This window comes from Sciurus vulgaris (genome assembly GCF_902686455.1).
Source record: "Sciurus vulgaris genome assembly, chromosome: 10".
Classification (NCBI taxonomy): Eukaryota; Metazoa; Chordata; class Mammalia; order Rodentia; family Sciuridae; genus Sciurus; species Sciurus vulgaris.
The window spans coordinates 76,794,541-76,818,248 of NC_136470.1; the positions used below are offsets into that span (position 1 = coordinate 76,794,541).

At 38.9% G+C, this 23,708-nt stretch overlaps 1 protein-coding gene across 1 annotated transcript; it reads left to right on the forward strand.

Moving 5' to 3' along the window:
- The first annotated feature begins 78 nt into the window (after window positions 1-78).
- Window positions 79-15,431, forward strand: FBXO45 (F-box protein 45). The gene is made up of 3 exons (XM_079156270.1): window positions 79-603; window positions 7,901-8,257; window positions 12,809-15,431. Exons 1-3 carry the CDS (start codon window positions 298-300, stop codon window positions 12,992-12,994), a joined length of 849 nt encoding a protein of 282 aa, XP_079012396.1. The 5' UTR covers window positions 79-297; the 3' UTR covers window positions 12,995-15,431.
- Window positions 15,432-23,708: the final 8,277 nt, after the last annotated feature.

The following is a 23,708-nucleotide window of genomic DNA, read 5'->3' on the forward strand; positions in this document are numbered from 1 at the left end:
CATGGCGGAGCCACGGGCGCGCCTCGAGGAGGCCGGACGAGTCGGGCGGTTCCGGCGCCTGCACTGAGCCGCGGGGGAGGGGCAGGAGACACCCGTGCAGCCGGTGCTTCTGCCCTCAGTGAGGCGGGGCGCGCAGCGGACGCCCCCGGGCAGGGGCGGGAGTGGTGGAGGCGCCGGCGGTTGGCCCTGAAAGGGGCGGTTAGAGAGCTGCTCCGGTCTCAAGGCGAGGCTTGGCCTCCCGCGCAGAGACGGGGGGAAGCGGCGGAGGCGGCGGCCCTCGGGCCGGCTGGTGAGGTGATGGCGGCGCCGGGCCCGGGGGCTGGGGCAGCCTCGGGCGGCGCAGGCTGTAGCGGTGGCGGCGCGGGCGCTGGCTCCGGGTCCGCGGGGATCGGGGGCCGGCTGCCCAGTCGGGTGCTGGAGTTGGTGTTTTCTTACCTGGAGCTGTCGGAGCTGCGGAGCTGCGCCCTGGTGTGCAAACACTGGTACCGCTGCCTACACGGCGATGAGAACAGCGAGGTGTGGCGGAGCCTGTGCGCCCGCAGCTTGGCCGAAGAGGCTCTGCGCACGGACATCCTCTGCAACCTGCCCAGCTACAAGGCCAAGGTGAGGGAACCCCGGGTCACGCTACTGCCAACAGTCCGGTCCTTCGCTCTGCTCTCTGTGCTCATTTAAGCTTGAGTCAGACGCCTCGCCTCACCATCCCGCCTTTCCACCGTTCCTTCCTCACATTTCCCCTCCATAAAGATCCTCTTTTCTTTTGGATTGAAGTTGTGCTACTTAACCCTCCCGACTTTCGTGTCCACTTTTTAAAAAACTGGATGTTTTTCAATCACTCTACTTTCAGCGGTCTCTCCTCTTAAAGACGGACCATCAACTATTGTGCTTTAAAATACTCTGATCTTATTTTTCTCCCTGGTTTCCAAGTAGTATTTTATTAGATCATTTTGGCTGCTTTAATATGGGCTTGGTTTCTAAGATCTTTGCATTCACCTCATTTTTTCCAAGTTCTGATTTATAATCACATTTTGTTTATTCTACTTTTACTGTATTTCCAGCTTACAGTGTGGTCCGACGTACACTGCTAACTAAAGACACAACATCCTCCCATCCGCACCAGATAATTGTCCTAATACTGTCCTGTGCTACTGTTATTGACTACTTCCTTGCTAACTTTTTCATAGTTCTACCTTGATGTTTCCCTTCTGTTCCTTTTGTCATCTAACACGCCAATTCCAGTTTGCTGCTCCCTTTTCTTCCCCCTAGATTCTTGTTCATATTCCTGTCACCTTCATAATAGAAAATAAAATGCCAAGTAGCAAGTTGTTGTAGGGCCCAGAGGTTTCTCCTGGACATGTAAACAAGGGAGACAGGGCTTGATTTCAGTTGGATGGATAGCGGCTTTTTCTTTTTATTATGTTTCTTCTTTCTTTTTTTAATTTTGAGATAGGGTCTTGCTAAGTTGCTGAGGCTGGTCTCATACAGTAATTCTCCTACCTCATCCTCCCAAATAGCTGGAATTACAGGCATATAGAAGAGTGCAGAAGATTGCAGTTTTGTCCTACTTTCCTAGTGTGTGTTTCATGAGTGTTTTTTTTTTTTTTTAATTTTTAAAGTTTTTCCCAGAAAGTTTTTTTGCTTATTTTGAATTAAGATTATTTTTGTAACTTGTTTCTGATAGATACGTTCATGAGTCAAGATTCTTATATTAGCTAACATGTTCATGTGAGTCAAGCTTCAGTGAAAGCAAAATGATATACAGCAGAATGTCTTCCCTTTGGCCCTTTCTCACAGCTACCCAGTTCCCCTCTTTGGAGGCAATCTGTATTACTATTTGGTTTGTATTTTTCATTGCTTAGGTATTGTAGGCTTGTATTAATCATAGGTTCTTTTAGATATTACAGGACCATTTTTTAATGTCTTAAGGATGAAAGATTAGTTCAGAAGAAGTCAAATAGTCTGCTGGGGAAGTAAGTCATTGAGTGGAGAATTGGAGGTTTGAAGTTGAGGTTTTATTGAGCTGAATTTTAAAAGATGAAGTGGATTTGGATATTTTATGAAGGGGAAGTATTTTGAATAGAAGGTGAACAAGAGGAAAGCAGAGGCACCATGCTCAATTTTGCAGATGTAATGATGAATTTTAAAAAAACCCCACAAACTCATAAAGGGGGGAATCTCATGAAAATAAAGGGAGATTAGTAGAATAGAGGAAAGGGAGCAGGCAGTGGTGAGGGGAGGAAGGGGAAAGTACAAGGGAATGATATTGGCTAAATTACATTGCTGTATTGTATCCATGTACAAATAACAAATCCCACCATTATGTATAACTATAATGAACCAATAAAAATGTGAAGGGAAAGAAATTATAATAAAATTAGGGGTAAAGTAAAGCCAATCCTTAAAAAAAAAAAAAAAAAAAAAAAAAAAAACCTAACAAACTCTTATGAATGCCTTATCTTGTGGAATATACAGTCTAGTGGGAGGAATGGGTATAAACTGCATCTGGTAAGTACCGTGAAGGAGAGATACATGGGGTTCTGAGTCAGTAAGGGAGAATTTGTCCTGGGTTGGGAGGTCAGGGAATGCTTTCTTCATAGGAAATGATGCATGAACTAAGAACGAAGGATAAAGATAAATAGGTCAAGGGGGGAGAGAAGAGCCTTTTAGGAGAAAACCTGATGAGTGTGAGGGACAGAAAATATATTGGTGTGGCTGGAGCATAGAGAGCAAAGGTAATGCTGGTTTGAAATAAGATGGAAGAAGTGGACTGGAGCCAGACTGTAGGGAAGCCGTTTCAAATTGTAATCAGGAGGGACTTAGGGATATGGGGATCGATGTTATTATTATTTTGCATTTTTAGATTATTTCCGACATTAGTATGGAGACAGGTAGTTGGAGGTACCTTAGAAATATGGTAGACCAATTAGAAAGTAAGTAGTGAAGGAGATGGAGAGAAATTAACAGATCTGGGAAGTTAAATCTGCAGAATTTGGCAATACATTTGAAACAGGGATGAGAAAGAGGGAGGTGCCAAGGATAACGCTTAGGTATCTGTCTTACATAACATGGGAATAACTTTGGCTAGATTTTAGAGGACTGGCAACAAGCAAGTTCATTTGGGGTAGATTAGCATTTATGGTGTTTCCAAGAAATCTGAGAGATTTCAGGTAGGTAGTTGTTACAGGCTGTAGCCTAGAGAAAATGTCTAGGTTAAAGATAAAAAACAGTTTAGTTAAAAAAACAGTTTAGTCAAAAAAAAAAAAAAAAAAAAAAAACATAGACAAGCCCTTGTCCCTAACTCAGAACAATACCCCAGCAATGATCGGGGGCAGGGGGACCCCAAAATTGAAACTTCCTTGACAGCAGGTCAGTCCCTTCATGAGAGAAGAAAGATGATAAGCTAGGAGTTAGGCAGTCTTGAGTTCACATCCTAACATCACTATTACTTAATATCTTTGAGCCCTGGTTTCCCTATAAAAAAAAAAAAACAAAAACAAAAAAAACAAAACAGTTTAGTTATATTGAATGAATGAAAAGGAATATGGTTATAAACATAAGCTGGAGTCTTTTGAAATAAATATTGTATTCAGTATATTGTTTGGACTTTATTCTATGGTTGGAAAACCCACAGAAGTTTGAAAAGAAGAGTGATACAATAAAAGCTGTGCTTTAAAGAGAGTAGTCCATCTGGGAACAATGGCACATGCCTATAATCCCAGCTACTCAGGAGGCTGAGGCAGGAGGATCACAGGTTCAAGATGAGCCTGAGCAACTTAGAGAGAGCCTGGGAGTTTCAAAATAAAAAGGGCTCGGGGTATAACTTAGTGGTAGAGTGCCACTGTGTTCAATCCCCAGTACCACAAAAAAATAGACAGTGGACTATCAGATGAAGTGAAGAAAGTAAAGATTAGTACCTATACCAGAAACACAATATAGAGGATAGAAGTGGATGACTGGGAGAGTTATCATAAAGAACAAATCCATGTAGGAGAGCTGCTAACTGGGTGAGCGGGACAAGGAGTAGAGTTGAAAAGAATTTCTGAGGAGCTCAAGTAACTTAGCAGTATTGAAACCAATTTGAGACAATATAAAATTGTAAAGTATTAGAGTTGGTCAGTCTATCTTCTTGTTCTTCTTTCATTTCTTTTTCTTTTTTTTTTTTTTCCTTGTTTGTTTGTTTGTTTGTTTGTTTGTTTGCTGTGAATCAAACCCAGACCTCATATATGCTTGGCACATGGTCTACTATTGAGCTACACATCCAACCCCAGGACTTTTCTTTCTTTCTTTTTTTAATTTGTTCTTTTTAGATAGGAGTTTTCTTTTTTAAAAAATTCAGTTTTACATGTCACCAAATAGCATTAGTTAATCCCGTAATACTTGGCATCTTACTGTCTAAATTTCAGATCTAAACTAGGTCTTAAAACTATTTACTATAATATAAAATCCACTAAAATATAAATTCCATTTCATCTGAAATATTTCAGTATCCATTTCTAAAAACTAAGGGCACAATATAATGACAGTTAATCACCTCTAAAAAAATAATTTGCTTAATGTAAAATATGCAGTGTTCTAATTTCCAGTTCTCAAAATTGTACAATGGCTTATTTAATCAAGATTTATATAAGGCTGTCATGGCAGAGTGTTAATTGTCTCTCTTAATAGTTTAGTATACAGATTAACTCTATCTTTTCTTAACCTCTCACCCCTGCAGCTTCTTTGCCATGAGACTGGATTTTGCTGATTTCATGGTGTCGCTTAACATGTTCTTCTGTCTCCCATATTTCCTGTAGAAGTTCGATCAATTTAGATTTTTTTGGCAAGATACTTTTTTACTAGAATCAAGTAGTTAGAGGTATGTTAGAAAATAAAATCTATATAATTAAGTGTTGTGTGATATAGATAAGACAATGGTGGATAAGAATTCAGGAGAGAAATGAAGAGGTTGGGTGGCTTTGGTTAAGAATAGCCTCATGGAGGTGGTGTTAGAGGAAGATGTGTAGGAGGAGGAAAGTAGAAAGATACTATACAAAAGGAAAGTAGAAAAGGAAATAGGAATCTAATCTGGGGGTCTTCAAAAGCCAGGCAGAGGAGCTGTATTACACCTATAATCCTAGCAACTCGGAATGGTAAAGCAGGAAGATCACAAGTTCAAAATTGACCTCAGCAATTAAGTGAGTCCCTAGGCAACTTAAAGAGACCCTGTCTCAAAATAAATAAATAAATAAACAAAAATAAATAAATAAAAAGGGCTTGGGGTGTGGCTCAGTGGTTAAGTGCCCCTGGGTTCAATCCCTGGTACCTCCTTTCCCCCACAAAAAAACCAGAAGAATTTGCAATTGATACAGTACTAAGTATGGAACTATTAAAGGCTATTAACTGGGAGGAGATGCAATAAAGATGTTGTCTTAGAAAGACAGCCCTGGAAAGAATTAATGGCTGAGGACTGAGTATAGAGAATTTAAGGGGTCAGAGGAAGGGTAGTCACTAAAAAGAATATATAAGTTAGAGGAAGAGGTTATCAATGGTATGGGAATGACAAAGAGAATAAAGATAGAAAAAAAGCAGTTGGAATTTGGAGACAGGGGAATAAGCATAGGGAAATATTAATTAAAAAAAAATCTTTGGTAGTGGGGTTTGAACCCAGGGGCGCATAAGCAACTGAGCCACATCCCCAGCCCTTCTTATTTATTTGAGACAGGGTCTTGTTAAGTTGCTGAGGGTTCTCTAAGTTGCTGGGTCTGACCCAGAACTTGGGATCCTCCTTCCTCAGCTTCCTGAGCCTCTGGGATTATAGGCGTTTGCCACCATGCCCTACTAAATATTTTATAATGAGGAATCATTTCATGTGATGTTATTCTCTTGAGTGATAGAGACAATACTTGTGTGGGAATGTTTTCCTTCCCTTATTTACTCTTCTGATCTTTTAAATGCTCACAAGTATATAATAATGGAGAAGATAGGGAAAACATTAAAACTACATCCTCCTTATGAAAACATGGGGTACCTAAAAGAAACATTTTAAAAAGAAAACTCTGCTGTGCAATGCAACAATGAAACAGTAAAATACTGACTAATGGAATTGAACATTTAATGAGAGGACTAGATACCTGATTTCTTTTGGAGGGTCCTTTACTACCTATCTGTTGACTTTTAAGTCTGTGTCTTCACTCCTGAGTTGAAGTGACTGTTGAGGTCCTTCATAACGCTGACTGTGAATCTGGGGTTGATTTCTCAAGTTAACTAGAACAATAGGTCTACCCTCCACTGCTTTGGGTATTTTGAATAAAAAAGGGATTGTAATTTTATTTTATTTATTGCTATGCTGAGATTGAACCTAGGGCCTCACACAGGCTAAATATGTGCTCTAATACTGAACTATAGCCCCAGACAAGAAGGAAAATTTTTAAAGTTTTTTTTTTTTTGTACAGGGGAACTATTTTGGAAGTTTAAAAAACTTTGTAATTCCTGAAGGATCCTATTGGTAACTGCTCTTAATGACTGTCTCTCCATAAGTCTACTGTTTGAGTTTAGATGCTGTATAGGGGATTATTTGATTTGGAAACATCAGAGTGGTGATGTCTTATTGTATGAGTAATACCTAACAAATAAGCTGAGGACCTAAGGTAGTTTGTGCCTACTAAAATTTTCATAAGTTTTAGAGCTGCCATAATGAAGCTTTTTATTTTGTGTCTTACTTAATATGTGTACAGACATGCATTTATATATGTTTTATGTATAAATATATATATAAAATATATGCACTTATACACATTTATACATATATGTGTGTGTGTGTGTGTGTGTGTTGCTGGGGATTGAACCCACAGGTTTGCACATGCTAGGCAAATGTTCTACCACTGATCTGCATCCCCAGTCCTAAAATATAATTGTTTTTCATGACATCATTGCTAATATGAGAACTTTTTTTATGTAAAAAGATCAAATATAGACAAAAGCAGAGAAAATAGTTTGAACTTCCCTATACCCATCACCAGGTTTTACCAGTGACCAGTGATCATATTTACCTCACGTACTCTCCCACTGAGTATTTTAAAGCAATTCCTAGATACCATTATTTCATCCATAAACATTTTAGTATTACCTCTAATGATACGAGGATTCTTGTGTATATTTTTTGATATTTTAAGAAGTTCCTTTGGAGAAATACTGTAATTTGGTTAGTGGTGAAATGTTTAGCAGTTATTGTTTATGTATTTATTTGTTTATGTATATACATGTTTATTTTAAGAGACAGGGTTGCTATGGTTAGGTTGCTATATTGCCCAGACTGGTCCTGAACTCGGGCTCAGTTGATTCTCCCACAGCCTCCCAGGTAGTTGGGACTGTAAGCACACTCCAGTGTCTGGCTGTAGTTGGCAGGGGTTTGTGTGTATGTGTGTGTGTTTGTGTGTGTTACTGGAGATGGAACCCAAAAGTGCTCTACCAATGAGCTATGTTCCCAGCCCTTTTTATTTTTTATGTTGAGAAAGGGTTTTGCTAGGCTGGAGTTGTGGCTCAGTGGTAGAGTGCTTGCCTGGCATGTGTAAGGCCATGGGTTTGATACTTAAAAAAATATATTTAAAAAGAAAAGGGTCTTGCTAAGTTGCAGAGACTGGCCTCAGACTTGTCAGTCCTCCTGCCTCAGCCTCAGAGTTGCTGGAATTACAGGCATGTGCTACCACTTCAGCACACCTGGCATTTGGCAGTTATTTTAATGTTGTGCAGTGTTTTATTTTAGTATCCCATCCTGAAACTTTAGCCATTACTTCGAAATACATATATATTATTTAAAAATATATAACCTTATTATTTAGAAATGTATAGTCTGAATTTTGGGTACTTCTCAGTGTTTAAGAAAAATCAAATTTCTCTTTCTTTGGTCTGTTTCTTGTCTTTTTAGGTACGTGCTTTCCAGCATGCCTTCAGCACTAATGACTGCTCCAGGAATGTCTATATTAAGAAGAATGGCTTTACTTTGCATCGAAACCCTATCGCTCAAAGCACTGATGGTGCAAGGACCAAGATTGGTTTCAGTGAGGGCCGCCATGCATGGGAAGTGTGGTGGGAGGGCCCTCTGGGCACTGTGGCAGTGATTGGAATTGCCACAAAACGGGCCCCCATGCAGTGCCAAGGTTATGTGGCATTACTGGGCAGTGATGACCAGAGCTGGGGATGGAATCTGGTGGACAATAACCTACTACATAATGGGGAAGTCAATGGCAGTTTTCCACAATGCAACAATGCACCAAAATACCAGGTGAGAAATTGGGTATTTTCTCAGGTATGGGCCTTTGTCCAATCACACCTTAATTTGTTTTAAACTTACAAATTTTTATGTAGCAGCTATGTCTTCTCTGGTAATTTTAAAATAAATGGTATAAATGATGTATCTCAGTATCTGTTTGCTAATGCATATTCAACCATACACAACTCATCTTTGTTCTAGGTTGAGGGTTGGGAAATGTTTTCTGTATAAAGCAATAAGGTAAATATTTTAGGCTTTACAGTCCACACAGTCTCTGTCACAACTTTAAACACTGTTGTTATAGCATGAAATCAGCTGTATATAACATATGAACAAATGAACATGACTGTGTTCTAGTAAGACCTTATTTATAGGCTACAGGGCTGACTTGGCCCAGGGATTGTAGTTTGCGAGTTTTTGATCAAGATTGTCATCTTTCCTATATCATGACATATCCAAATTGTCTTTTTCTAGATACCTCAGCCCAACAAATGCACCTGTGTACATACACATGCATACTCACCCTCTGCTACTTATTAATCTGTGGATTCAAAGCCTTTGGAGGCATCATTAATATCTAAAGACAGACAAGTTCAGGCAAATTGCTGAATATTTTTATTCTTTTTCTTTTAGCCTTAAGCTGTATTCATTTTATTCTAGAGTCAAAATTATAATTACTATTTCTGAAAGCCATGTTATTATAGATGTGGTAGAGTGTAAAGGAATAATCTGATAAGAAATTGGAAGTCTTATGGAACTACAGATTGCATATTTCAGAGTTTGAAATCTGTAGTCTCAATGATGACCTCAAATCAGTAGAAAAACTAAAAATGTATTCTATTTCCTGAGTTATAAAAACTAGAAAGATTTTTATTTTATAGAATTCTTGCCTCATTGTCTTTTTATTTTCTGCAAATATCTTACAGAGAAGGGTGTCTGGATTTCATGATCACCAAAGATAAAATTCTGTCACTATCTTTGCAGTGATTTTGTAATGACAGTTCCTCAAGTGTTTTTCAGAGAACATACTCTGTTTGATTTAAATCCTTTTAAATTTATTGACTTGTTTAATTCCCATGTATGGTCTATTTTGATGAATGTTCCATGTGTGCCTAGAAAGAATGTATACTTGATGGTATATTCTGTGACAGGTCAAGTTGGTTGATAGGGTTCAAGTCTCTATATTGTTACTGATTTTTCTTTTCATCTGTTCTTATATTGAGAGAAGTACTGAAGTCCTCAACTACACTTGATACCTTGTCTATTCTTTCCTTTCTGTCAGCTTTACTTCATAGGTTCAGAGGCTCTATTATTGTATAAATACATTTTAAAATGTTGTATCTTTGTCTAATTAGTTCTTTTGTAGTCATGGTACGACCTTTGACTACTCATATTCCTTTAAGTCTGTTTTGTCTGATTTTAATATAGCCTATCCAGTTTTCTCATGCTTACTATTGCAAAGTGTTCCACCCATGCCCTTTTTTGTCTTGTATTTAAAGTGGGTCTCGTAGGTAGCATGTAGTCTTGATTTTTATCTAACCCAATCTCATAATCTCTGCCTTTCTAGTGTTTAGTTCATTTATATTTAATATAATTATTGGACCGCTTGATATCGTCCTTGTCTCTTGTGTCTCTGAAGTTACACGTGTGTACACACACAGGCTTGTTTCTCTATGTTCTTTGGATTACATAATTTCTGTTGCAATGTCTTCAAGTTCATTGCTTCTTTTTTTGCCATCTCAACTGTGCTGTTGAACCAGGCTAACGAGTTTTGGTTATTTATACTCTAACTCTAGACTTTTCAGTTAGTTTCTTTCTTATTTATTTTTGTAACTGGGATTGAACCCAGGGTGGTGGTGGTGGTGGTGGTTGTTTTTTTGCGGTGCTGGGGATTGAACCCAGGACCTTGTGCTTGCAAGGCAAGCACTCTACCAACTGAGCTATAGCCCCAGCCCCAGGGTTGTTTTTACTACTGAGTTACATCCCTGGCCCTTTATTTTTTATTTTGCTACAAGATCTCCCTAAATTGCTTGCCGAGGGCCTCGCTAAGTTGCGAGGCTGGCCTCAAATTTGGGATCCTTCTGTCACAGCCTCCTGAGTTGTTGGGATTATAGGAGTGTGTCACCATGCCCAGCTGGTTTCTTTTCTTTGGGGGAGGGGATACCAGGGATTGAACTCAGAGGCACTTGACCACTGAGCCACATCCCCAGCCCTGTTTTTGTATTTTATTTAGAGACAGGGTCTCACTGAATTGCTTAGCACCTCACTTTTACTGAGGCAGGCTTTAAACATGGGATTCTCCTGCCTCAGCCTCTAAACAGCTGAGATTATAGGGCCCCTGCACAAGTCCTGGTTTCTTTATTTAGAGTTTGTTTTGCTCTTGATATTTTGTACTTATTCACTCCTAAATATTAGCTACTTTGAAGTCTTTGTCTGCCAAATGTAGCACATAGGCCTACTTGGAGTCAATTTCTGTTGACTACTTACCACCCTGTTTCTTTTCATACAAAGTAATTTTTTTTTTTTTTTTTTGTGCAAACTGGACAAGTAGATAATATATACTAGTAACTCTGGAATTTTTTTTTTTTTTTTTGCGGTGCTGGGGATTGAACCTAGGGCCTTGTGCTTACAAGGCAAGCATTTGCCAACTGAGCTATCTCCCCAGCCCTTGGAATGTTTAATTTTTCTAGAAACTTGTTTTATTCTCTGAAGAGAGTAGGTTTTCTTGTAATGGTAGGCATTTAACTTACCTGGACTCAAACCATAAACTTGATCTCCCATGTGATATGCAGCAGCTAATGCCTTTGCCCAGTTTTTTCAACTTCTAAAGATGTCACCTTTGCTGCTTTTCAGTCTGGTTCCCTGGGGCTTTGGAAGACTTTGCTCTCAGACGGTCAGGCTCATCCTCTCTGTGGTTCTGTTGCTTCTGGGGTTCCTTCTCACTTGTTTCCAGTTGCTATGCCATCCTCAAGTTTTATTCACTGCCCTCTGTAGCTAGTAAAGACTTTTGCTTTTTGCTTCCTACTCTGTGTGTGCTGTAGCTCAAAGTTGAAGCAGATTTGCAAATTTTAGCAGGCTTAGTCCTGTCTTCTTAGTCTTGTCTTTTGTAAAATATGGATAACTCCTGGGATTGATGTGAGGATTAAATGGCATAATGTAACTAAAATACACAATTACTCAACCAAATATTAACATTTTATTTCCTTTTATTTATTTTTTTTTTTGCAGTGCTGGGGATTGAACCCAGGGCCTTGTGCTTGCAGGGCAAGCACTCTGCCAACTGAGCTATCTCCCCAGCCCCTATTTCCATTTTTTGTTATTGGTGTTATTTTATTGGTAACATTGGATGGTGATAATTTGGAGGTTCTTAGGTTCACAAAGTAGGATGAGAGTTTATTCTGTGTTGGGCAAAGGGAAGGAAAAAACAGATGTTGGCAACTATTTGTGACAGAAAATGCAGCAAAGGAAAGTAACAATAGAAATTATAATCAGGAATTATTAAATTTTGATTTTTTTATTGTAAATGTAGAACTTTCTACGTCTGAGTATAAAAATGCAACTCTCTTATAGATGCTACATTATAGAACTATGAGATATTGTTCTTTGCTTACTTCTCAAAGTAGAGATAGAACTGAAAATATTCAGCTTCCAGTTCAATAATAACTCTTGTTCTTATAACAAACAGATGTTTTAGAACTGTGGATCACAAATTGACTATTAAATAAAACCAGTTCTACATTTTTAGAATAATGTAGGCAGGTTTAATTTTCTATGATTATATAAATTCCACATTGGAACTGCTTTGTAAACTTAAACCTGTATATTTTATTACAGTGATTTTTTTTATCATGGTAAGACATACATAGCACATTTATTATTTTAGCCATTTATAAGTGTACAATTTACTGGCATTAAATTCATATGCTGTCTATACCCAAAACTTTTTTTGTGATCCTTAACATAAACTCCAAATTCATGAAACAATAACTCTTCATTTTCCCTGCTCCTCAGCACATGGTAACCTCTATTCTACTTTCTGTCTTTGATTATTCTAGATAGTTTATGTAGATGGAATCCTATAATATTTATTTTTTGATGTCCAGCTTATTTTATTTAGCATAATGTTTCATCCGTGTTGTAATATATATCAAAATTCTGTTTTTTTTTTTTTTAATGGCTGAATAACATTCCATGTGTGTATATACAATAGTAATTTAAGAAGGTTATTTACTTTGGTAAAATATACCAAGTTATAGATTATATTGTTAAGAAACATCTTTAAGCAATGAGTATATAAAATCTGAGGACTATTCAGGGGGACATTTAAACTGTAAGTAATTAAATGTGGATCCCACATGAGTCTAAGAAAATTGATCAGAATAAGCACCTGTGTTGAGAATGTTCTAGGTGTTTCTCCTGACCAAAAAGTTTCCCTTCTGATTTTTCTAGATAACTTTAAAAATATATTTCCTTAGTAATATTTCAACTTCTTGATTTGTGTCATGTTTATTCTAGATGTACCTTTGGTGGATTTTCTTGTAACCGTTTGATGTCTGTTTGCAGATAGGAGAAAGAATTCGAGTCATCTTGGACATGGAAGATAAGACTTTAGCTTTTGAACGTGGATATGAATTCCTGGGGGTTGCCTTTAGAGGACTTCCAAAGGCCTGCTTATATCCAGCAGTTTCTGCTGTATATGGCAACACAGAAGTGACTTTGGTTTACCTTGGAAAACCCTTGGATGGATGACAGTGGCTTTCTTTGGATGAAAGACAGACTGGAGAAGAGATCTACTTGTGGAAAGTAGAATCATGAAGTGACAGTGTCATATGTGCATGTCCAAGAAACATCCTGAAAAACACATGAAGTTGTAAACTGGAGAAGCAACTCAATAACAGATTATTTTAGTGTTTCCTCTTTCCACTGGGCCAGAAAAATCCTCAGGGTTGCAGTTGGTTGAGTGGGCAGTTGACATATGCATGTTGCAACAGATTTTGTCTCTATGTTAGCAATGTGTTATTTCCAACTTTAAAGGTGAGATTTTAGGGACACCATAAAAAGGATAAGGATTTTTAAGTAATATGTTTGTGAAGGATTAATCCCATCTTACAACTGCCTGTTCTTTCTCCAGTCCCTTTTTTTCCAACCAGCTTGACTATTAGAAAAGTATGAAACTGGTTGGGTTTTATTTAATATTTTTAATATATTGAGAAGCATGGTCTGCCTGGACTGCACTTCTCTAACAATGAGAAATAAAATTGTGCAGCTATTTTAAGAGTTGTATATACAATATGTGTGTAAAAAAGAACTGTAAAAAAAAAAAAAAAAGGACAAAGGGGTTGCTTTGTTCTATTTCAGTTTCTTAAAAAACCACTACATGGTACAAAATCAGAATTCACATCTAGGGACAATTGGGTAACTATGAAGAGGAGGATTTAAGAGGAGATGTATTGGCTCATTTGGTCTTACTTTTGACTCAGTTCCCATAACTGTTATAGTCTCGTTGGTTGTTGGCTTATTTTGATTTTTGTTATTTAAACCATCAAAATTATAAGACTCCTCAATCTCCTGGCTAAAGATTGAGGGAAGGCAAATCTATTTCTAATTATTCATGTATCAGTAAAGGTGATCTAAACATAATAGTAAAATATACATCTTCAGGTATCTGATTTTATTTTTTGGCCTTCTGAGAAAGTGTCTCATAACACAAAACAAAGCTATGTGCTCTTATAGTCCTCAAATATGAAAGTTATTAGACATACAACCTAGGAAAAGAATTGATTAATGATTCTTTTATTTTCTAACTTTATAATGCTGTAGATATTATTAAAAATTTTTAATTTCATATTGTTTACATCATGTAACAATCCAAGCCTCAAACTCTTCATTGAGGCTATCAAAAAGATGTTTACTTACATCTGAAACAGTGCCAACCTGAAGGAGGTTAATTTTTTTAATCTCATTATAGATAATTGCCCCCATGGGACTTGAAATATAACACCTTGTGCTGAGAACTTCAGGTTGGCAATGTTTTGAAGTTTTCATTGGAGGAGAGCTTAACATTACTTCCTATTTTGATAAATCTTATTTTTCTTCATTAACACTCTTTTAAATTAATAATCCAACACACATGATCTGAGATTTTTTCTTTTGTTAGAAGAGAAACATCTTTCTGTATGAAAGTATAAATTATATGGTTTCAGATACATAAGAATTAATTAAGACAAGTGAAATCTTTGTACTTTTTAGATTATTGCTCTATGTATATTTTGTTTTAAGTCTAATAAAATTAGGGACAGCAAGCAGCTTGCTGGGGTTCTTGGTTTGCTCCTTGAGAGTTAAAATTATCAATATTCCTGTGAAGCAGGAGATGTCAGCCATAGAACAAAGATTTGTTATTGCTACCTGAAAGGTTTACAAGTATTTATTGTGTATTTGGTATGTTGTTTGAAAAGATGAAATTTGTTAAAGATTCTTTTTGATATCTATGTCAAGAAAAAGTCACCTAGTAGAGTGAAAATATATGTTAAATGTATTAGAGAATATAGCTAACACAGAAATTGGTTTTTCTTGGTGTAGAACAACTCAATTGGCAAAGTCTAAATGATTAAAGAAGAGAACTGGTTCAGGATGAAAATTGACTAGTTATAAAGTGATAAAGTTCTTTAAGTACTTGTTTCATTTTCAGGTTGTGATATGGTCAATTTCAAGAGCATCTGCTAAGAAATTTGTTTATAACTTCTATTTTGTCTTGTTAGTAAATGTTCATTTACAACAAAGTTTTGAAGGTGCTTACTGGAAATCAAAAACATGGTTATTCATTCCATATTGAACCTAGAATCAAATGATTGCCTAAATATTTAACAGCAAGCCATTCTTATATCAAAGATTTGAATTCCCTAATATCCCCTTTGCAAGTTTTATAAAATGGAGTTTCATAGTTAGCATGAGCATCAGGAGAATAAAGAATCTTCATTTATAATCTGATGGATGAATTTGTTACTAGGACCAGCACTGACTGTCCAAATGATTAAAACAAACTGCTACCATGTTCAGGGAGATCTCTTATTCATTGTTGCTGAGAGCATTTAGGTAGAAGATAGTTGCACCTGAAGATTGAGTTTAAGTCACTTAAACCAGTGGTTCTCAACCTTGGCTGTATTTGAAATCACTTTGGAGTGTGTTTTTTTAAAAAAGTATGCTTTCCAGGCCCAGGGGCACTCACCTGTGATCTTGGCAACTTGGGAGGCTGAAGCAGAAGGATTGAAAGTCGAAGGCTAGACCCAGCAACTTAAGGAGACACTGTCTTTTTAAAAAAAAAAAAGGGGGGGGCTGCGAATGTAGCTCAGTGGTAGAGTGCCCTGGATTCAATCCTCATTACCATAGGAAAAGAAAAATATTATGCTTTGGTCCCATATACTAAGACTCTGATATTGGTCTGGGATATGATCTGGCTTAAAGGATATTTTAAAACTTCTTGACCAGTCACCATAGTGCACACCTGTAATCTATAATCCCACAGCAGCTCTGGAGGCTGAGGCAGGAAGATCAAAGCCAACCTAAGCAAGAGCAAGTTGCTAAGCAACTCAGTGAGACCCTGTCTCTAAATAAAATACAAAATAGGGCTGGGGATGTGCTCAGTGATTGAGTGCCCCTGAGTTCAATCCCTGGCACTCCCCCCACAAAAAAACCCCCAAACAACAAACTTCCTGGTGATTCCAGTATGCCACCAAGTTTGAGAACCGGTAATCTAAATCTAAAACTCACCTACTTTTCTCATCTGCAAAATAGAAAATTCTTGCTCCCTCCCTTCACTACCTCACAAGGATATTGAGGGTAAAGGAAAATATAAGGGTTTTGTGCTTGTACTATGAATGAAAGGCAAAGTAATATTTGTTATATTTCAGCTGCAACCATGATCAGGAAAAAATGTATAATTGAATTTATTGTGTTGCCTTGGGTAACTGGGAGCTCTTTGGTTCTTTAATGAAGTATGCAGATGTGGAAGCCAACATTACTATTACCCTTATTCAGATGATGGTCTTCTGTCATACTTGAGATAGACTGTTTTTATTATCTGGTTTTACATAGGAAAGAAAGAACTCTCAGTAGGTTCAAAGTCTGTAATGTTCATTGGATCATAACTCATTAAATTTTTTCATACAAGGAATTTTGTGGTTAATAGATATCATTTCATAGTTGCCATATACTTTTTCATTATTTGACTTTTGAATGTCAAACTATTTCATCTTTCATCTTATTCATATAAGTAAGGCACCTAAAGCCAAGTAGGTTTTGCCCAGTTGAATACATGAAATCATGGCTTAATGATTAGGCCTCTTCTGCCTTTTAGATATGACTTGACTGAGGAGTTTAAAAAAATAACAGAACCCTAAACTTTACAGAAATGATTATGACTAACTTTTAACTTAAATCCTCAACTACTGTTTATGTAGACTAACTAGTATTTTTTGGACCACTGGATCATTTTTAAAAATGAACTGTTTGAAGAGATAGAAGTTTAAGGGGTTTTAAATATTAGTGTTTGAAAGATTACGTTCCAGAAATCAAGACCACCATAGTTGGGACTGTGGTAGATAGGCCCACTTTGAAGCCTTTATTAGGAAGGAAGAGTCCATACTCAAGCCAAATGCAATCCTCATAACAACATTCCTCAATTCCTTTAGCTGAATGTAATCTCTCCTTCCTTGAAATTTCCTTAGTTTTATATGTATCTATGCTTAACCCAAGCTGTATGACTTTATACCTTGCATAAAATTATTTATATTTATTGATTATTTATTGGTGTCTTAACTCCCCTACACTAGGACAGGATCTCTTATAGACTCATCTTTATGCCCTCCTCTCTAAGCTTCTCTAAGCTCAATAGGCTCACATGTATGTTGAGGAACAGAGGAAGAACTGTGTAGGAAGACAAAAGTTCCTCTACAGTTACAGGATATTGTAACAAGATAGATGAGAAAGAAATTATTTTTGTCCTAGTTGAAGTGAAGCAGAAAGAAAAAAGATGCAAATACAAGGCTAATGAAGAAGAAATAATTTTTGTGAATGCATTTTAGCCATTCCCCTTTATTTGTAAATATTGGTAAACTGATTTTTAGTTCTTGGTGTAGATTTCGTATTTGTTTAGAACTGAAACTAGAATTCTGTATTTTAATTTTTTGGAATTCTGTTGTTTTGCTTTAGTTTCCTAATAAAAAGTTAAAACAAAGCTTAAATACCCGTGATTGCTTACATTTTGAAAAGGAAAAACTTGATACATTGGTCAGAAAAATTGGGATGCCTTGTAACCAAGGATAGTGAAGAAATTAACCTATAAATGCTATGACTTTTAACAATAGGATGTTTGGAAGGGAACAGTAATTCTCCAGGGTCTTGTTCCTCTTTGGCACGATCCCAGTTGACCGTTGATAAAGTTATTTGCCAAGAGTTAGAAGAGGCAGCAACTAGTCCAGGACTGGCTGAACAAGTGGCTTCCAAGATCTAAAGCTTAGAAGAGAATCAGCTCATGTTGTTAAATGTGCTTAATATATTAATGTTAAAATTTATACAAAGCATTTTAACTTTCTAACAAAATTAAGGCATGAAATTTCTGTATCTTGTTTAGTGGAAAGAAAACAGGGACAGCTTTACCAGTCTGTTGTCCTAGTTTCTCTTTTAGATCCTCCCCCGAACCAATTTCCTTTTATTTATGTATTCATTAGAATATTCTTGACAGCATCATGTTTTCTAATCTTAATATGATTTTCTGAAAGTAGTCCCACAGGATTTAAAATTGTCCTTATTCAGCTTTTGTCATAATGAGTGACTCAAGAAGGATCATTTAGGGAGTGTCCTTAGGTCACCCTGTTGGCAGTGCTTTGTTTTATATAGGAAAGCATAAGAAAAAGATAAAGGAAGTCAAGTCCTTTCTATTCTATGGTGTGTTACTTAGTATGATATATACCGTATTCTGTTCCATTACAAGTACAATGGGGAGGAGTGAAATCAAGTAATGGTTTTGAGTTCCTATCTCCCTTAAGAAAGACTCCCTAAAATAATTTTTTAAAAATAATGTCCTAATTTGACTAATTAAAGGTATATTATGGGTGGGAGGGGTGGGGGGGAAAGGGGAAAAAAAATAACAGTGAATCAAACAACATTGCCCTATGTAAATTTATGATTTTTAATAAAAAAAAGGTATATTAAAATGGGAACACATCACGTACTGTTAATTTTAATGTAACTAATTTGTTTTCTTTTCCATGCCAGTGTTTAAAGGGTATTTTATTCGTCTGTGACCCTTGTTGACCAACTCCACCTTTGAAGGGAAGCAGGCTTAAGATTGGGATGATCAGTGACATCCCCTCACCGTCAGTAGGGCAAAGAATGATATTGTTCATGACCAAAATTTCCAGAGCAGTAGAGGACAGATAGCTACTTGCTGAAAGGCATGGTGGTAGCAAAGACTGCATCAAATTTTTGGAAGCAGTTAAATGCATCCACCCTTCCAAACATAGCTTATTTGAATAGTGATCTTAAGTAGCTATGGAATCACGTGGAGTTGTTACTCCCTAGGCCACACTGGGTTTCATGTGGCTGTAACTGCACCATAGCTTCTGAAATTATGAAGGATCTCCCTGCCCACCTATAGTAACTTAGTAATTTAGGAAGAATGAAAAATAATAATAATTCAGAATTCATTAAATAGATTCTCTCACCCATTATGTACCAGGCTCTTGCCAGGTACTAGGGATGTGGGGTGGGGTGGAGAAAGGTCTATTCTGAAGTTGCTTATAAGTTAGTATGAAAACAACTGTGGAAATAGACTACCATTAAACAGTGGAATAGTTGCTTTAATGAAATTATGTATGAGGACCAGTGTGGCATAGGAGAGTGAGTATTCAAGTTAACCTGGGGTGAAATATCTAATGGAGTCTTAGAAGATGAGTGAGATCTATATTAATGAAGATAGATCTATTGTAGGAAGATGGAATAGTATATTCTGCGATACAGAAGCATGAGGGTCCAGTATGTCTGAAAATGATGCATACTGGTAAGGTGGGAGAGGGCATGGATCAGGGAAACTGAGGCCAGATCATAATAGTCAATCTAAGGAGTTTGGGTTTTATTCTGTTTTTGGTGTTTTATTTTACCCCGCCTGAGGGGCCAAGGATTCGAACCAGGGTCCTTGTGCATGCTAGGCGAGAGCTCTCCAAAATGAGCCATTTCTTCAGCTCCTGTTCTGTTTTTCATGGAGAAGTCATTTGAAAGTTTTCAGCAGGACCATTGTATGATCCATGGTGTTTCTCAATGATTATTCCCACTGTAAACAGCAGTAACAGGTGGGAAGGTCTAGGCAGAATATGATGAAGACCTAAAATCAGGTGACTAAGGATAGAGGAGGGATATATTTAAGAGATATTTTGGAAGATAAGCAGACACCATTTGTATGTCAAGAGTGAGGCACCTAGTTTAGTGTGGATATGTAGAGAATAATGGTGTTATTTTTATTAAGAAAGGGAATAGAAAAGGAGGAATAGATTGGGTGGTGGTGGTACTACATTAACTTTCAAGCAGGTTGGATGTGAGTTAGAAAGATTTAAAAGGTAGTTGGAAGCTGAGCGCGATGACACACACCTGTAATCCCAGGAACTTGGGAGACTGAGGTTGGAGGATCCCAAGTTCAAAGCAACAGCCTCAGCAAAAGCGAGGTGCTGCTAAGCAATTCAGTTAGACCCTGTCTCTAAATAAAATTACAAAATAGAGCTGGGGATGTGGCTCAGTGGCTGAAGTGCCTCTGAGTTCAATCCACACCCCCCCCCCTCCAAAAAAAAGAAAAAGGCAGTTAGAATTAATAAGTTTATAGTTGAGATAATGAACAGTCAAGTGAAAAAAATGGGTGATGTGAAGTTGGGCACATGCCTGTAATCCCAGTGACTTAGGAGGCTGAAGCAGGAGACTCACAAGTGCAAGGTCAGCGTCAGCAATTTAGCAAGAGTCTGTCTGGAAATTTGAATCCTCTGTCTTAATGCCTACTCCTTCAAGTTCTCTCTTCTGCCTTGTAGAAAGCAGCCCCCCTTCAAAGGAGTACCACTCCCCAGGGGCCAACAGTGTTCCTTCCAGCAGGCGGCAGCAGCAGTCCACATCAGGTGCCCGGTAGGGTGGGGAGCTGTGGGATGCCCTGAGGGGAGAACCTGCCCAAGGAAACCCATTAAGTGGAAAAAGTTAGGTAATTCCTCAACCCCACTTCACCACCCTGTGGTGAGCTGAGTCACAAATATCATGTTTTCTGTAAAAGTTGACAGTCTTTTTCTGGAAGGAGTTCGTCAAGTCAATAATCATGAGAACCTGGCTTTTTATTCTTTTGCTTTTCCCCTAACTCATTATCCTCTGCTTTGGCCGTGAAATTCCTTTCACCCTCCTTTTCCCTTCTTTCATTTTCAACATCCCCCCCGCACTGTCAGGATCATGGATCAAGCCCCAGAGCTACCTTCCAGTCACTCTGGCAGGCTCCCTACTTCCCCATCTATCCCTGTCTCATCACGTGTATCTTCAAGACCACAACCACTAGATGACAGCGGCCTCTCTGTTTCTTGCACATCTTTCTGTTCCCCACTTACTTGAGGGACCCACTTACTTGCTGAATCCTCTGACTGAACAGGAGAGAGTTTGGATACCTGCCTGCAATCTGTCTGGCAGCTTTATCGACACCTGCATATCTGGGGGCAGAGCACCAGTGGTTGGGGTTCAAAGCACAGTGGTGAAGAATAATTCTGCTGGGATACCCCAGGAATGTAAGTGTAGGACCTTCTCACTGCTTTTCTTTCAAATCCATTATTATGATGTGCTCATATGATCTTTCCATCCTGGCATGCCACGGGAGAGGTAGCGCGGTGGTGTAGACAGCACCTGGGAGAGTAGCATCTCGTGCTGGGACTAGGTCATAGGTCACATGCTTGATTTTACATACTTGATTTTGGGCAAGTCATTTGCCTTCTCTGAGTCTATGTTTTCATGTTTATAAATGGATATTAATAATGCCTTCTAAGCGGGGCATGGTGTTGCACACCTGTAATCTCAGTGCTAGGGAGGCTGAGGCAGGAGGATCTCAAGTTCAAAACCAGCCTCAGCAATTTAGCTAGAACCTAAGCAACTTAGACCCTGTCTCGAAATAAAAAGGGCTGGGGATATGGCTCAGTGGTTAAGTGCACCTGGGTTCAATCCCTGATGCCAAATAATAATAATAATGCCTTCCATAACTACACAGAATTGAGGTAACTCAGGTAAAATAATTATATGAAAAGATCCTTATGTGACAGAATGCTTTTATTTTTTAAGTAGTTTTGTTGTTGTTGTTAAATTCTGTTTTGTGTTTTAATCTTTTGGTACTGAGGATTGAACTCAGGGCCTCATGCATGATATGCAAGCACCCTACCACTGAGCTATATCCCCAGCTGACAGAGTGCTTTTAAAGCTTTGTTTATCCTTATTAGTTCCTTTGTACCAGCACTTTCCCTTGTTTCATGGGCATATGGAATTAGGTGCTGGAAATAAATGATTCTTCAGGGTTTGAGGACTATTGAGAGGCAGGACAGGACAGAGAAGAGAAGGATTACTTCTAGGGATTGTGATTCCAGTCCTTTGTGAGGGGAGAGTGTCCTTTCTTTTTTTTTTTTTTTTGGCGGTGCTGGAGATTGAACCCAGGGCCTTGTGCTTGCAAGCCAAGCACTCTACCAGCTGAGCTATCTCCCCAGCCCAGAGAGTGTCCTTTCTTTCCCTGGGGACCAAGAGAGCCTAACAGGGAGTTCTACTTCTAGAATCCTAATCTAGAAGAGATCACCAATGGGTCATTGGTTTTAGGCCATTTCCCTGCCCCTCACCTAACGCTGCATCTAAACCACCCTAGATGGATAAGAAAGAATATAGGATATATAATTTGTTATATTGTTATACATCCAGGGAGAGTCCATATTCTCTCCTGGTAATTCAGTACTAAATATGTTTTATGGTGAGTTATTCTTTGTATTTAATTTTTAAAAAATATTTTTAGTTGTAGATGGACACAATATCTTTATTTTATTTATTTATTTTCATGTGGTGCTGAGGATCAAACCCAGTGCCTCACATGTGCCAGGCAAGCGCTCTACCACTGAGCCACAACCCCAGCCCTTGTATTTAATTTTTAGCTTTCCAGATGCAGTTGAAGATTGTGAATGCTTTGAGGGCAAGGAAAACATGTCTTCATCTTTATATCCTTTCCAGGCTCAGCACAAAGTGGCCCTAGAGTCCAGTTTGTTGACCTGAACTGCATTGTTTTTTCTCTCTGGAGCTGGGAAATATGCTGGTCACTGTTCTTTGTTGACTTTAAATGTGGTACTTGTAAAGTTCAAAACAAACCTTGCAATCATTTGGCTTGCCGCTTCTCTCCTAAATCTCCCTGCTTTTGGAATGGATTGGAATGGGGGCAGGAAATGTCAAGACCAAGCTCCCTGCCCACGCACCTGGAGGAGGGAGCAGCAGCAACGATGGGAGATCCTGGTGGTTTACCTGGTGGTTTACCGAGCACAAAGCCCGTGATCATCTTCTCTAGGTTCCCCACCAGGGAAAGAAGGGTTGCCCGCGCCCAGAAGGACTACGTCTATTCATCCCCCACTACCTGGCATACCGTGACCATCAAGAGGGCACCCGAGAGCCCTTATGACAGCTCACAGTGTCGCTGGGCACCGTACTCTGCCCGAAGGAGATCGCAGCTCCTCAGACGGCCCTGGTCCTGGACAATGGAAGACCTGTTCAAGTATGAACTGAGCGAGACGGACCAGGTCTACCTGGACCTCGAGGCAGTGGGCATCATAGGTACCACCCCTCTGCACGTCCCCCCAGAGGACCAGCCCGGCTTCTCCAGTCAGGACCAGGCCTGGGAGCACCCCCCAGGCAGCGCCCAGCCCCCAGGCCCCGGCACCTCTGACCCCTCAGAGGCCGAGGCCCAGGCCCTGGACGCCTTCAAGAGACTCTCAGTCTCTGCCTCCACCTCTGCGGACCCAGAGGAAGGTGACCTTGAGGACTCGGACAGACCAGGTCCAGGAGATCACTGAATGTGTGGGTCCTGGCTCTGGCTACTTTCGCATCTGATTACTGCCCCTACCTGTCATCTGGGTCACTGGGTCGCATGTCTGGGTTTCCGGTCTAGGGGTGGAAGGGGTGTTCCTGGGTGCACTTCTTCCACTGCTGCTGCCCACAAGCTCTCTAAGGGGCTGTGCCCGTCACCCGCAGGACACTGGGTATTGAGTGTCATGTTTCTCCTGCAGGCTTGTGTCCCACCTGCAGTTTTAATCTGTTTCCCTGATGACTATTAAAATATTTTTGCAAGTTAATTGATTTTTTTTGTGGGGGGGTAGTATGGGGATTGAAGAAAGGGGTGCTCAACTCCTGAGCCACATCCCCAACCCTTTTTAATATTTTA